At 37.3% G+C, this 16,398-nt stretch overlaps 2 protein-coding genes across 2 annotated transcripts; both read left to right on the top strand.

Moving 5' to 3' along the window:
- Positions 1 to 11,596: 11,596 nt before the first annotated feature.
- LOC133777616 (protein transport protein Sec61 subunit beta-like) lies at positions 11,597 to 13,178 on the top strand. Its single transcript, XM_062217306.1, has 2 exons — positions 11,597 to 11,752; positions 12,724 to 13,178. Exon 2 carries the CDS (start codon positions 12,733 to 12,735, stop codon positions 12,982 to 12,984), a length of 252 nt encoding a protein of 83 aa, XP_062073290.1. The 5' UTR covers positions 11,597 to 11,752; positions 12,724 to 12,732; the 3' UTR covers positions 12,985 to 13,178.
- A 143-nt stretch (positions 13,179 to 13,321) lies between these two features.
- Positions 13,322 to 15,911, top strand: LOC133777615 (remorin 4.2-like). The gene is made up of 4 exons (XM_062217305.1): positions 13,322 to 14,484; positions 14,613 to 14,829; positions 14,931 to 15,012; positions 15,430 to 15,911. Exons 2-4 carry the CDS (start codon positions 14,720 to 14,722, stop codon positions 15,622 to 15,624), a joined length of 387 nt encoding a protein of 128 aa, XP_062073289.1. The 5' UTR covers positions 13,322 to 14,484; positions 14,613 to 14,719; the 3' UTR covers positions 15,625 to 15,911.
- The last annotated feature ends 487 nt before the right edge of the window (positions 15,912 to 16,398 follow it).

Below are 16,398 nucleotides of genomic sequence, written 5' to 3'. Positions count from 1 at the left end.
GCTGGAAAGAAAGAAGTTGTCCGTCAAAGACCTGGAGCCATGCAACCAAACCATTTATGGTTTTTCCGATGAAGGGCTTGCCCCAACAAGGTCGATTAGGCTTCCAGTTATGCCAGGTACTACGCCTACTAATAGGGCATTACTCACTACTTTCATAGTAGCTGATTGTCCTTCAGCATACAATGCTGTAATTGGGAGACCAATTCTGGTCGACCTACGAGCTGTCACCTCGATATGGCACCTCGCCATGAAATTCCCAACAGACGCAGGGACAGGTTGCGCATTGGGAAATCAGCGGGAAGCGAGGGAGTGCTACAACGCCTCAATCACCAAGGCGAAGAAGGGTGTATCGAGAAATGTTCATGGGAAAGAGGTGCAAATGGCGACTGATGCTCAGGTCCACTCGAGTGATAATGTCACCAAATAGGGAGTTGCCCAAAGTGAGGATAGGGATTTAGATCCTCGCTTTGGGGATTTTGAGGAAGAAGTTGGGCCCATCGAGGACCTTGAAGAGGTCCAACTCGATGACTAAAATCCGACCAGGGTTGTGAAAGTCGGTAAAAACTTAGAGACAACAACAAAACAAGCACTGGTGGAGTTTTTAAGGAGGAACCAGGAGGTCTTTGCCTGGTCGCACAAAGACGTGGTCGGGATAGATCCTGCAGTCATCAGCCATGTCCTAAACATCGACAAGAGTTTTCCACCAGTGCAACAAAAGAGAAGGTTGCTTGACAAAGATAGATCAAGAGCCTTAAAAGAAGAAGTTGAGAAGCTGAAGGAGAATGGGTTCATCATGGTGGCGTTTTATCCATCCTGGGTCTCTAATCCCGTGCTAGTTCCCAAGCCGAATGGCAAGTGGCGTACATGCATGGATTTTACATACTTAAATAAAGCCTGCCCCAAAGATTGTTTCCCACTCCCAAGGATCGACCAGCTGGTCGATGCCACTGCAGGACATGAGATCCTCTCTTTCATGGATGCATACTCCGGTTATAATCAGATTAGTATGCATCCCCCTGATGAGGATCACACTAGCTTTTGGACTGATACAAGGCTATACTGTTACAAAGTGATGCCCTTTGGTTTGAAAAACACTGGTGCGACTTACCAGCAACTCGTCAATCACATGTTTAAGGACCTGATCGGCACAAACATGGAGGTCTACGTCGACGACATGCTGGTCAAGTCGAAGAAAGCAGAAGGGTATGTAAGGGATTTGCAGGAGTGCTTCAACGCCTTGAACAAATATCAAATGAAGCTAAATCCCCTTAAATGCTCTTTCAGAGTAGGATCAGGGAAGTTCTTGGGATTTATAGTTAACTCGAGAGGAATTGAAGCCAATCCCAAGAAAATTAAAGCCCTAATCGACATGAAATCGCCAACAAAGATTAAGGATGTCCAAAGCTTAACCGGAAGAATTGCTGCTCTTAGTAGATTCATTTCAAAGTCAACAGATAAGTGCGTCCCATTCTTTAATTTACTTAGAGGCAATAAAAAGTTTGAATGGACGGAGGAGTGCGAACAGGCCTTTCAAGCACTAAAAACACATATGGCACAACCACCCATCCTGTCAAAGCTGGTCGATAAAGAAACTTTGTTCATCTACTTGGCGATCACGGAATACGCTGCTAGTGCTGTTTTAGTAAGGGAGGAAAAAGGCGTGCAGAAGGCTGTTTACTATGTAAGCAAAAGGCTAATTGGAGCAGAACAGCGATACCCGCCCATCGAGAAGCTAGCCTATTGCCTAGTTTTCGCCTCCAGGAAGCTGCGGCCTTACTTTCAAGCTCATCCAATTACGGTTTTGACCGACCAGCCTCTACGACAAGTCCTGCAAAAACCAGAGGCTGCAGGTAGATTGTTAAAATGGGCAGTCGAATTTGGGCAGTTCGATATATCTTACTTGCCGCGAGCAGCAATAAAAAGACAAGCCATGGCTAACTTCATTGTAGAATTCACTGAACTTACGGATGGCGAGTAGATTGAAGAGCCTAATGAGCCTGAATGTCAAAACCAAGCTCCCATGTGGAAATTATTTATAGATGGTTCTTCTAACGAGTGCCACGCTGGGGCAGGAGTGATATTGATAACGCCGGAGGGGCATCGATTTCACTGCGCAATCAGGTTTGACTTCACTGCTTCTAACAATGAGGCCGAGTATGAAGCACTACTCGCTGGATTGCGGTTAGCCAGGGACATGAATATAAAAGTGTTGGACATCTATAGTGATTCTCAGCTGGTGGTGAATCAAGTCATGGGAGAATACCAGGCGCGAGGTTTAAAGATGGTTGCCTATCTGAACAAAACAAAAGATCTATTGGCTCAGTTCGAAAAATACAGTCTCCAGCAAGTACCTCGCGACCAGAATTCCAATGCTGATGCTTTGGCCAAATTAGCAAGTGCGAAGGATGCTGATACTCTAAATATAGTGTCGATTGAGCGGCTAACAATGCCAAGCATCCAAGCAGAGGAGACCGCTATGGTGATCCAGATGACGGATGCATGGATGACACCATATATAGAGTATCTAACGCAAGGCATATTACCAACGGACAGAAACAAATCGAGGACCCTTCAGTGACAGGATGCTAGGTATATCCTGGTCGATGAAATCTTGTACCGAAAGGGATATTCAATGCCACTCCTTAGGTGTATTTCGAAAGAAAAGGCCAAAGAGTTGATGAAAGAGGTACACGAAGGCTTTTGTGGAGACCACGCTGGGGGCAAAGCTTGTCAAAAAAGATACTGAGGCAAGGATACTTTTGGCCTACGATGAATGAAGATTCGATGGAGTTTGTACGAAGGTACAAAAAATGCCAGAGGTTCTCCAAGATCCTGCGGGCAGCCCCTAATGAACTTAAATAGATGCAGAGTCCGTGGCCGTTTGCAGTTTGGGGCATAGAGTTGATCAGATCTTTGCCCACAGGGAAGGGCGGCGTCAAGTATGCCGTGGTTGTCGTCGACTATTTCCCTAAATGGGCCAAAGTCGAGCCACTGGCAACCATAACGACCAAGAAGGTCGTGGATTTTGTGATCAAAAACATCATTTGTCACTATGGATTGCTAAGGAAGATCGCCTCGGATAACGGTACCTAGTTCAATAGTGATTTATTCACGAATTTTTGCGAACAGCATGTCATTATCAAGAGATTTTCTTCAATCGCTCATCCCCAAGCAAATGGACAAGTTGAAGCAGTCAACAAAACGCTGAAGGATACACTGAAGAAAAGACTAGAAGAAGCTAAGGGGGCATGGCCAGAACAATTGCCTGAAGTACTTTGGTCGTACAAAACTTCCCACCGAACAACAACAAGTCATACTCCATTCTCTTTGGCTTATGGATATGAGGCTATGTTTCCTGTTGAGTTAGATCCGCCTTCGCATCGCAGAATAATGTACAACCAGGGCTCAAACAGCCAACTATTGATGGAATCCCTCGACTTAATCGATGAGAAACGTGAGCAAGCCCAACTCCGAGTAGCTGCGTACCAGCAAAAAGTCGCCCGGTATTTGAACTCTAAAGTGCGAGAAAGAAAGTTCAGCATTGAAGATCTTGTACTCCGAAGAGATTTTCTAAACACTCGTGACCAAGCTGTTGGAGTACTCGGACCTAATTGGGAAGGGCCATACCAAATTGAAGAAGTCCTTCACCCAGGCACCTATAAACTTGCTCGCTTAAACGGAGATCTTGTTCCTCACTATTGGAATGGAGAACACCTGCGCAAGTACTATCAATAAACAATTCTTCTTAAAGAATTGACTTGTATTAATTTTACTTTTTACAAGTTTTGAAAAAGGGTTGGTCATTTTATGTGACTGATCGCTTATAAGTGTAAGATCTTATTGATCACTCGTACATACATGTTTCGTCCATCTATTACGAGAAATATAAGGGACTGTGCGCAGCCAATCATTTCTTGCCAATTATTGTATTTATTACAAGTATTTGCTCATTATGTGTGTTGTGTTTGCTGTATTTCAATTTCAATTATTTTGCTCCAAGCAGTATTGTTCAAACAGGTTTTGGTCAAGGCAAGTGACCAAGGACCTAAAGCTCCTCGATTACTTGGGGGGCATATAAGGTACAAGTAAGCAAAGCATATCATCAAAAGGTATGTAAACACATGAGCAAAATAAGTGAAAGCATGCTAGGGTACTTAGAGTATTTTTCAAAATTTTCGTATTTTGTTAAATCAAACCAAAGTGTTATGCTAAGTTCGGTCATGCGAACATATGTTATAATAAAATGGAAATGTATTATAATATCAAAAACGAATTACTTTACACCGCGAGCAGTATTTCTCGGATGTAATTGTTTGATTAAAAGGAAAAATAGCTGCCCACGCAGCAATAAAAAATTAATGTCTTTACATCACGACCCGTAGGTCGTGTAATCAAAAGATTAAAAGATAAAAAAAAAATAAGGGAAAAAACTAAGAGGCTAGAGGGTCCTGAGGAGCGTCCTGGTCGACAGCTGCGCTAGCTTCATTATCTACACCATCTATCCCTGTTGCCAGAGAGATCTCTGGGGAAGAAGGATCATTAGCCCTCTCTTCTTCCTCCAGGCGAATGGCACACTGAGACATTAGAGTCCGCCTCAGGCGTTCTGACAAGTAGCTGAAGTTAGCTTTCTCGTTGTGCTTCCAGAACTCATAGAAGCAAAGATGAGTGGCTTCCTTGTACTTCTCAAAGTTCTTGGCTTCAAGTTCCTCAAGCTCCTTCATGCGCTTTTCCAGCTCCTCCGTCTTCTACTTGCTCGCAATCAAATCAAGCTCGAGCTGTACGGATTGTTTGTAGTTGAGTTTGGCGCTTTCCCTGAAATTTTCTTTGTCTTCATTGGATTTCTTCAGGGCATCCCGAACCTCCAGCAGCTCCTCGGTCAGAGTGGCTTTTTTCTCGAGCAGTTCCTCTTTCTGCTTAGACAGCTTCGCACTCTTCTCAAGCAGCTCACCATTCTGCTTAGTTAGCTCATTATTCTTCTCAAGCAGGTCAGCATTTTCCCCTCAAGCGCTTTCTTAGCATCAGCAAGCCTGGTGTAAAAAAAATTAGTCTTGGACACCATTGCACCCGCACGACGCCAGCCAGCAGTCATGGTCAGTAATCCCTGCAGACAAATGAAATGGGTAAGGCGATGGCAGAAAATCAAAAGCAAATTATTTAGCATCAGGAAGTAACTTACGCTAACCATCTCATTCAGCCCTCGGTTGAGTATTTGGTCAGTCTCCATGGAAATGGTTTCGTTAATGGCCTCTTGATTGTGTTTGTGCTTGGAGAGCTTGTATATCCTCTCCCTGGCTGAGCTGACCACGATGCTGGATAGGGAGCCTTCAGGCTGTGTGCGCTGTGTTTGGCTGGTAGGGACCTAAGGAGTAGGGTGCTGGTCAGCGGGTGATGGAAGAGTGGAATGCTGGTCGACCAGAGGAGTTGAGGCTAGCTGCTCGAGTGGCGATGGAGGTGGCGTGTTCTCCTTCGAAGGGACAGTGGCTGGAGGATCCTCAGTTCGAGCCTTCTTTGAGGCGGTTTTACTGCTCTCCCCCCGAGTCCTCTTGCTGTCCTTTTTCTTGCCTGAAGATGCGATGACAGCCTTGTAATGCTCGAACACGTCTTTAGATGACATATCTGCACAAAAAGAAACAACACAAACAGTGAGACAAGATACATAGACGAAGCTAAAAATGAAAGTAAAGAGATTATAAGTAAAGTACCCGCACTACAACTACTGGTCGCTACATTACTTACTGAACTACTTATTGCCTGGAAAAAATATGAACTTAAGATTGGAGTATACTTAAAGTTCCTGTCCCCGCCAAATAAGTGACAGGGAATTGGCAAACTATCTAAGAACAAAATATCAGTACCATTCTCATCTGAAGATTATCGATGGGAGCGGGGGGTTCAGTGGCCTTCTTTTTTCCTTTTCCCTTTCGGGCGGAGGGAGTAGCAGCCCGCGGAGTGCTGGAAGGTTCCCTGATTGTTACTCCAGTGGCCCTCCTCGAAGGGGGTTGTTCCACGTCTGGGTGCTGCTCGGGAACCTCTCCGCCAGTAGCACTCCTCGATGTTGACTCTCTCACATCCTGATGAGGGGCCAAAAGGCCGACCAACCTAAGGTTAGCCTCTGTGACCAGATGCTTGACGCTTTTCTCCAAATTAGACATACTGGCCAAGAGGGCTGATCTTAACTCCATGTCTGGAGTTGGGTCTGGTCGCAACCATGGGCCTGAAAGGCACTAAAAGACTAAGAAAGTGTAGAGAAAAAATTAAAGAAAGATTAACGACCAGTGGTACAAACACGTTACCTCCTTGAGTGAAGGCCAGGTTGTTCGCGACCATGTCAGTCGTAAGGAAATACTCCTGATAGTACTTCCCCACGTTCGATATGTGAGTGGTGTTAGACAAGAAAGTGCGCCCTGTTTCCTGATGACAAAAGTTAAAAAACCCCGTGCTTTCTTGGTTGGGGTTAGACTTGAGGTCGAACAGATAATTAACCTCATGTGGTGATGGCACATGCCATTTTTTGTGGCTATAAAGGATATAGAGTGCTGCAAGCATTCTATATCCATTGGGAGTTATTTGGAAAGGGGCGACCTCGAAGTAGTTGGTCACCCCTTGGAGAAAAGGATGAAGAGGCAGGTAGCCCCTGCCTCAATGTGGTACCTTGACTAGGCGCTGAAAGTGCCTCCAGGCAAGTTCGTCCGTTGGTCTTGAGTGGGTCAGACCAGTGTCACCCCCAGGAGTCCATACTTTCTGATATAGTTGGCGATCATCCTGATCGTTACCCAACTTTTAGGTACAACATACCATTCAACATCTGGTTGAATATCATTTCAGGGTTGAGCATGAGTTTGGATGTTTGGGTCAGGAATATTTTCTTCTCGACCACTGGTCGAGGGAATTTCAGCCTGAGGAGCAGGCTGATTTGAAGGATTGGGAGTTTTCTTTTTCTGGGCTGTAGTTTTTGCTCGACCCATATTTTGGACGAGGGTCGATGGAGTGTTTGAAGTGGCACGAGAAAAGGGAATTTCAGGTATTAGCAACGACGGTTGCTCCTCGTCCTCAAGCAGTTGAGCTAGTAAGTCGTCGTCGATGGGTCTTTCACCTCCCCATGGATCTTGCATGAAAAACTGCGAGCAGAGAAAGGGGGATGTAAGACATAAAGCTTAAAAGCTTGTGTTGAGAGTTGGAATAACGTTGCTCACGTATAAAAATTAAGTTTTTATACGGCCAGCAGCATTCTAATAAAAACACTAAGTTCCATACCGAGCAGTTTGAAAAATAGATGGAAAAGCGGAAGTAAAAAGTTTTTTAGGAAAAAGCTTTTTTGACTCCGAAGGGGCGAGAAAAATCCAGTTTTTAAACTAGCTTAAAAATCGAATTTTTGCTTCGATTTTACGCCCTAAATCTACAATCTCGACTACCAAACTAGCTCCTAACTCCTACGAAATGTAATTTTGTTGTCCTATCAAGCATCGATCAATATGCCTACTACCCCAAAACAGTTTCGGCCCAGAACATTCAGGAACACAGATTTGAATACACAAAAAGCAGTTTTGCATGGCATCTCAAACATCCAAGGGGTTCGTAAAACTTACTTGGATGAAAAGAGGGGTCTGAAACGAAACAACTTTGAGCGTTCGAGCGGAGAATCCTTAGAACAGCGATGGAAGCTCTTCAAGTTTTCTGGGCTCTGAAAGTCGAGGTTCTTAGGAGTTATTGACGAGAAAATGGCGAATGAATAGTAAAAAAATGGATTTGGGGCATTATATATAGTGACTGCGACATGTTAAAAGAGGTAATCATGAGTTACTTTTTCTAAGCATGGGGAAGTGAAATGGCTGTCGGACACATTCTTGGGAAACCGAAAAGACTTGATTAGATATGATTGGTCACATTTTTCGAGAAAGCATGGGCGGTTCTGACTGATTTCGTGGGGTATTCGAAGAGTCGGTTTCCTAAGTTTACTTATTGCTGGTCGCAATAAATAAACTTGGGGGGCAAATGTTTACCCAAAAAACGGTTGCTGATGACGTGACGAGAATTTCTCACACGTGGTGAAAGTACTGCTCGACTATCGACTAGAAGCACACCGCATCGTCAAGGTTAATTTTTGATACGACCAGTCTGGTCGTATAACCTAATTTATTTCCTTCTTAAGCTATAATCTTATAATAACTGCATTGAATATTTCTTCATTATTATCTTGATACGCGATTATTAAGGAAAGATAGGGCACGTTGCCATGTGTAACCCTCTTTAAGCCTATAAATATGCATGAAATAGCTCAAGGAAGGGATTTTTTGATTTTTGATTCCTGAATCTTTTTGCTAAATATTGAGAGAAAAAAGAGCTATAGTGAATTGTACATCGTCTTATTGTAATACATTCAAGGTTTGTGAAACTCAAGAACCCTAGTTCTTTGATCACAACTTTGAGATTCAATAATAACAATATCACTAAGTGGACGTAGGTCATTACCATTCTTTGTGGCCGAACCACTATAATTCCTTGGTGTTTTCCTCCTTTCCGTTAGATCACTTTTCTCATTCTTGCTTTATACTTTGTCGTACATTTGAGTCCGTGTCGTTGGCCAAATCGAGGATCAACACCATAAAAGTAATAGTACAAATATATATATATATATATATATGTGTGTGTGTGTTTGTTATTGTACTATAGTTTGGTCACGTCAAAAATTACTTTGTATGGAAAGTTGAGGGAGATATGTGATCAAAATTTATACAAGAAAAAAATTTGAAGTAATTATTTATTTGGATCCCACCATTTAATATTTAAAAATGTAATATTTATATACATATATTTATATATTTAGAGCATCTCTAATGGAGTGTCAAAAAAGTGGTGCATTGTTATATATTTTAACAAAAATATCACTTCAATGGTGTTCTAAAAAGTGTGCCAAATTTGGCACATGCTAAAAGTTGCGTCGAATTTGGCACCAAATATAACATGAGTTATATTTGGCCCAAAAATAAATGTCACTTTTTTATTTACTATATTGCCACTAATTTATTAGTTAACAATTAATGATTAACCATATTACTTTTTTATTCACTTTTTTTATAATAAAAAATGATTTTTTTTTTGTATATTATCAATAAATATTAAATGAATTATTGATTTTTTTTTTGTTAATTTGCATTTTGTGCATTGGAGCACAATTGCAAATATTAAGCCAAATATAGCATTGACTCATTTTTTGTGCCAAATTTGAGATAAAATTTATATCTTGCATTGAAGATGGTCTTATATATTTATTTGTAGTGAAAGTACCAATTTGGTCCCTGTGTTCTTCCTAAATACATAATCGACCAATGTGTTTTGTTAAATGATAATTTGGACCATCTGTTTTACAAAATTGATCAAAATAGTATTCTAGACCTGATTTTGGTCAAAATATTTTTAAATATAATCTTTCCTCCTTAGTTCTCGACCACCTTCTCTGCTTTTCAGAACTCATCGCATTGTCAATGATCTATGAATTGTTCTTTTAATTGAAAATATTTTAACAAAAATCTAGTCTAGGGTGCTATTTTGTAAAATACAAAGTCTTAATTGTCATTTAACAAAATATATAAGTCGATTGCATATTCTGGAAAAAAACAAGGGTCACAATAACATTTTTCCAACAAATAAAATAGTCTTGAAAATATATTTTTTTTGTTAGTTATTACAAATTTTTTTTACCTATCTATATAAAGAGCTCATAAAAAAAATAAAGAGCTGATCTATCTCTACACGCAAAGAGCACTAAAAAATTTACCCAAAAAAATATAAATTTGAATGAATGAAATAAAAAAGACAATTGTATTATTGAAAAAAAAATACACCATTTCAAAAAGAAAAAAAAACACAAATAAAAATAATAAAATAATAATAAGAATAAATAACATTTTTGTCCCCCGAACTATGACCACTGTATGATCGGGTCCCCTGAATAATTCGCGATGTTAAAAACTCCCCCCGAACTATGCACATTACTGAAATATGAGACTTCTGTTAAATTTTGTCCTAGGTGGCTAACAGATTGATGATGTAGCATTTTATCTCTTGATGTGGTAGTGTCATGTGTAGAATAATTAGAAATTTTGCCTCCCGAACTTTGACCACTATCAAATTGTCATTTTTATTAAGACTAATTTAATTTATTTTTAAAAAAATGATAATTAAATCCTTAAAAATAAAAAAAAATCATTTTAAAAGATTAAGAAAATAAACAATACTAAAAGTTTCAAATTAATTAAATAAAATTCAAATAATCAAAAATTAAAAATCTAATTAATAGCTAATAACTTTTTTTTTTACTTTTTCTTTTCTTTTACAATATAAAATAAATATATTTTAATATAAAAATTAAAAAATAAATCCTAAAACAAAGTTTTTTCCACTTTATTCTCTTCCTCTTAAATTAAAATTTTTATTTATTTATTTAAGTCTTTCCTCCACCTCTTTAATTAAAAGTTTTTTCTTTGTCTTGGTATTTATTTTAAATGTTCATTCTAAAATAGTTTTAATTAATATTGTAAAAGAAAAAGTAAAAAATAGTTATTTGTTGATAATTAAAATTTTTATTTATTGAGGATTTAATTATTATTTTTAAGAAAAAAATATATTATTTTTATAATAGGGGTATAATTTGATAGTGGTCAAAGTTCGAGAGGCAAAATTGATAATTGTTTTACACATGACATGCCACGTCAATAGAAAAAATGTTACGTCATCAATCCGTTAGCCACATAGTATGAAATCTAACATAAATCTCATATTTTAGTAGCCTGCATAATTTAAGGGAATTTTTAACCTCAGGAATCATTAAGAGCCTGATTGGTTTCTTATCTGAATCCCATTTTATAAATTCAAAAACTAAAAAAATAATGGGCCCACAAAAATAAGTGTTTGGTTTGTTCTTTTTTAAAACAAAATCCTAGTCAGGATCCTAATTATTTGCCTAAAATGGGGAAAACGATAATTTCACGTTTTTTTGTCAATCTGAATCCTAATTATTTGTTTATGGTTATTATAGGTTTATGTGCAGTGGATATATATAAGTCTGGATGATGCTTTGTATGTTCTGGTATTATTTTTGTAATTTTCTAATACTTGTCTATTTTGTTTTGGTTATCAATTATGTTTAATAGTATTTTTCATATAATATTATGTCAAAATTTTAAAAAAATTAATATTTTTAAATAAGTTAAAATATTAAACCAAAACAATTTTTAGATTTAATTAAACCAATCACATATTTTTATACTGTTATATTTTTAAATTTTCTATCAATCACATATTCAGTTTTTTAAAAATTTAAAAACAGTTACAGATATGAACCAATCACATTTTTAGAAACATATTTTCAGTCATTAAATTTAGATTTTCATTTCAGAATCATAGTTTTTGAAATTACAATTTTACAATCACGAAACCAATCAGGCCCTAAGACGCACAATCATTCGGTGGTCACTGGTCACTATTTGTTCTAATAATAATAATAATAATAATAATAATGATATAAACAAGTGTCTTTGATGACAAAGCAGTAATTCTGACGTGGTATGAGGTTATTGGTGGAAAAGGCGTGGAATTGTTGGGAGGGAGATCGCACGGGAATAAGAAAGAAAAGAAACTCCCATCTGTAATTCTGTATATATAAGAATACCGTGTTAGAGCGGACACAATTCTCATAATTCACTATTTCACATTCCGATCTCCCATCTTTCTTCTTAATACCGAGTCTACTCAGGTGAGTTCCCTACTCCCATTTTTCTTACTTCAATTTTGATTGTCTATCTGGTTCCTGTAGATCTATGCCATGCAATCTTGAATTTAAGGATTTGTTTTAATAATAATTTTTTATGGATCTGTTTCAATAATAATTTTGGACCTGACTATCGGATCTGCTTTATTCTTGTGCAATTTTTTTTATGTCTTCTGGTTCAATTGATTACTGGGTCCCTTAATTTTTATTTTTAAATTTGAATGTTTTATGATTAACCAATTAACTTTTGAAGGGGCTAATATGGAGTTTGACCTATTTTATTAGATAGGTTTGGGGATTTTTGCTTAGGGACATTGTTTTAAGGTTTTCTCTGCTGCTGTTATAAAATTCCTGATTTTTATGCATTTTTTTTTAATTTGGGAATTTTTTTCATTAAATCGAAAACCTTTCGTCGTCTGAAGGACCTAGATGTTGATGATTGATGCAAGTCAGTATTTGCATATGCTAGATCTATACCTCTGTATTCATCATTATTTGCAGATAATTGTTTTTTTAGTTATGCCCTTTGAATTAGATTTGAATTTATTTGTTTAAAATGAAAACGAATATTTGGCTTTAAATTTCACGTGTATTTGGGAAGTAATGGGATTTGTATTAGAATCATTACTAAGATCTAAATGTTTGTTACCAAAGGGTCTCTTAGCTGGTTTTGCGAATTGTGTATTTAAATGACTTTTAAACGAATAATTGGGATGATTTTGATTATTTGCTGAAGAAGTGACATTGCAGTCGCTTTATATGTATTAACTAGAACCAGGTTGCACTTTCTTATTGAAAAATGTGTGATCATCTTACCAATGAGTGGTCCATGGTTAGGTCTCATGGGGCTTCAGGTTCGATTCTTCATGGGGACTGGAGGCCTACCTATCTATTTGCATGAGTTTGCTAAATAGTGTGATCATTGGAAGTTCTAACTGTTTGTTTGGTTGTTTCAGAAAAACAAAATGGTTTTGGGTGGAGGAGGAGCTCCTCAAAGAGGAAGTGCTGCAGCCACTGCAAGCATGCGGCGAAGGAGGACAACAAGTAGCGGGGCTTCTGGCGGTGCTGCTGGGACCATGCTCCAGTTTTACACAGATGATGCTCCTGGACTCAAGATCTCACCCAATGTCGTTCTCATCATGAGCATTGGTTTCATAGCCTTTGTTGCAATTCTTCATGTTATGGGCAAGCTCTACTTTGTACGCAGAGAAACCTAGAAGAAGAATGTTGTACTAACAACATAGATCTAAGGTTTCATGTTCCGGGTTTCATTTGAGTTAAAGATAGACAAGCAACGAATTACTGCATTTTAATTTTTCTTTTTTGATAATTTGTTTATTTAGAATGTGAAAGGTTGAAACAGTAGTGGGATTTTGTTTTTCAATTAATGAAAGGTAGATTTTGATCTAAATATGGCTTAGTTTTTATGCAAATTTAGTTTGTTCCAACGTCTGAGAAGCACAAAAGATGAGAGTTCGCCTCACCTTTTTTACAAGACAATATAATCACCGACTAATATTGGTTAAATTGCTATGGAAATTAAGGTTGTGTTAAAACATTTGGTGAAGCACAATAGAGCGTGTCAATCTAGTAATTTCATTGAAGTTTTATTAAATTTACTGGTTGCATCACCGCTCATGAGTGTTTTTTTTTCCGTTGACTTCTTTCCCAAGATCCAAATTTAGTTGCATGTTGAATTGGGATAATATTTCATAAATGAAAAGAGATTCCCGATCCTGATGCTAAAACAATTTGAGTGAGATTGACGTGGGAGGAAAGGAAAACAGTTTTATATAAACTTTCCAGTTTCCACGTGCGCTGTTGAACGTTGGCTACGGTTGCAACTTGAGCGTAATAGAACATGACCAAACCATATGGAATCCATCAGTGTCCATATTCTAAAGAATTACTCGATTGTTTCTCTCTGCGGACTCAATCATATATCTGCCAAGAAAGATTTGACGTGAACAGTTTACCAAACACATTCCAGAACACCAAGAAAAATGATAAACAGAAAACTAAGCACTCGAACGAGCTCCCCACCAACGCAAAGGAACGAACTCCGCATTGATTTACCCATTATCTCCAACTTCTGTGACAATGGCACTCCTTCCTTGCCAAGAAAATTCACAAATTCGAGGAGAACTATAAGTAAAAGCACAGATTGGTCGTTGGATTCTCCGAGGGAAGATCAACCAGAATCTCCATCACCCATTTGCAGAAGTAGCACTAGCCCACTAAGCTCTAAAACATCTTCTTCTAGGTTCAATACATTCTTCTCTCAACTCTCCACTGAGTCATCAACACCAAGAAACCAGGTTTTCTTTCAAGAAACTCCTTTGATCTTTTGGAGTTTGATTTTGTGTTACTGGATAAGCTTGTTATTACTCGTCAACCAATATAGGATAACACTTTCTCTGGTTACTAGATCAAGAACATTCAAGATTGAACAACCCTTTTTGCTTAGATACTGTTTTCTTTCTTAAATTTTTCACGTTTGTTACCATGATTGGGAAGTTCATTTATATCCAACTAATTCTTTTTGCTTGAAGGGTCTTGTATATGTTATCAACTTCTTTGTTTTTTGTTTTGTTTTTATGTATATGGCAATGGAAAATGCTGTAAATTTGACAACCCTCAGAGCTATTATGTTACTTCGGATAGTGGGAAGATTGGGCGTTTGTACGACCCAAATCCTCAGAACAAGTATCCACAAGGTCTTTTTCTCTTTTTTCACTTTAAATCATTACTGAAGAAACAAAAATAAATAAAGCTTAAATCGATAGCAACAAAATCGAAGTAATAGCATCTGACTCTTATTCCTCTACAATCCAACGCGTTTCAGTAATAGAAGAGAGTTCAGTTAATGAGGAGATTAGTAGTCAAGCTAGCACTATAAGGAACTTTGGAGTGCCCAGTGGCGAAAGCCCGGATGATTTAGAGCATAACTTGATGACTCGGCCGAAGCCTTACAGTACGTTCTTAGATGAAGTCAAGAAGCAGGAGCTTGAGGCTGAGGTAGAAGCATGGAAAAAAACCAAAGAAACCGAGCTTATTGACAAGTGAGAAAAGCATTGTGCTTCATGTATAGTGCATGCTTCTTTGTTTTCCTCCTCTGTAATGAAAAGGGGTTTCTACTTTCTTATCGAGCAATGCCTGGCAGGTTAACCAGAAAAGAAGCAGCGATAAACGAATGGGAACGCAAGCAGACTAGCAAGATTGTGGAAGAAATGAAGAAATTTGAGGTATGAAGCTGTTTTGGAGGTTCTGATTAAAGATTTATGATGTTAATTTTTTATTCATGTGAAGATATTTTGTTCATGAGATCATTATAGAAAATAAGGAAGAAGAAAAATAATTTGCTTGGCTTATCTGAAAATAAGGAGGAATAGCGACTTCATTTATAAAGCTTAAACACATGTTGGATATCAAGATATAAAACACTTTAACATTACACAAGCCTTCATGGAACATTTAACACTTCAGTTGCTTAAAACTCAATCTGTAGCCTGTGAATGTCTTGTGATCAGTAATTACTATTTTATTTTTCAGCCTTTACTGCTAAGACTAAGATAATGAAATATTTATATAAAGATACAAAAGAGTCTGAGCTATCAATAATTATACTCTTTCCTTATCTTGATTATCTTCTTATTTGGCAGAGCAAACTTGAGAAGAAGCATGCTAAAGCATTACAGAAATTCCAAAAGAAAATGAACATAACCAAGGCAGAGGCAAATAAAATGACAACAAAAGCAAGGAAAGAAACCATTGAGAAAATATCAGACATTTCAAGGATCTCTGACAGAGCATTAGCTACGAAGAATTTAAAATGTGTCAAGCTACGGTTCTCTTAGTCCAAAAAAGTGGCACATAATAGATTATACATTGCACAAAAAGGTTGGGATTGAACTTTTATCTGATTTTGGTGTTAGTTATATTTCAAGGGATCTTCACACTACTATACCTAAGAAAGGTTTTATTTACAAAGATAACCCTACTTTTTTATTTGCAAAAATACTACCAAATTTTAAAATAATTCAAACCCGATTTAAAAATAATTACCTTTGTATACCTTTAATTTTAAAATAATTCATTCCACAAAATGTGGGCTGAAACCTACATAAAGTGAGGATTTTGCGAGCTCAGTGTGGAAAAAGAAGGAGCAAGCTCGCTATTCGAATTTTTTCTTCAATTTTATGGGTTTTCCAAAAACAACTATTTGGTTGCTTAGGATACCAATTAGTTACTTTTTAAAAAATGACTTCATTTTTAAGTTATATTATGATATCTTATTAGTTAGGATATATTTTGCTTACCCTAAGACATCAATTAACTACCTTTCAAAACACTACTTTGTTTTTAGATGGTATTATAGCATCTTATTATTTAAAATACATTGTATTTACCTTCAAATTTATTTTAGAAACTAATGAATTATCGTATAATATAACAACTTACCATATAACTTATTAATAAATATAACTACTTGGTATACTACATAATAACTTTTAAATATAAAATTAAAATACATTTTTTTGTCACTCATGTAATTTATATATGAATTATAGTATTTTTTTAATTAAGCAGAAAAGTTACTTTTGAGTCATAGCAAAAATACACATTTTGGT

Source organism: Humulus lupulus, chromosome 5, assembly GCF_963169125.1.
Source record: "Humulus lupulus chromosome 5, drHumLupu1.1, whole genome shotgun sequence".
NCBI lineage: Eukaryota > Viridiplantae > Streptophyta > Magnoliopsida > Rosales > Cannabaceae > Humulus > Humulus lupulus.
The sequence above is the reverse complement of the archived record's forward strand: the minus strand, read 5'-3'. Positions and strand labels throughout refer to the sequence as shown.

Excerpts from the sequence above, each read along its gene's own strand:
- LOC133777616 (XM_062217306.1), top strand. The coding sequence starts at position 12,733 with ATGGTTTTGGGTGGAGGAGGAGCTCCTCAAAGAGGAAGTGCTGCAGCC.
- LOC133777615 (XM_062217305.1), top strand. The coding sequence starts at position 14,720 with ATGACTCGGCCGAAGCCTTACAGTACGTTCTTAGATGAAGTCAAGAAG. Across the intron at positions 14,830-14,930 it reads GAAACCGAGCTTATTGACAA|GTTAACCAGAAAAGAAGCAG; the intron begins GTGAGAAAAGCA and ends AATGCCTGGCAG. Across the intron at positions 15,013-15,429 it reads AAGAAATGAAGAAATTTGAG|AGCAAACTTGAGAAGAAGCA; the intron begins GTATGAAGCTGT and ends CTTATTTGGCAG.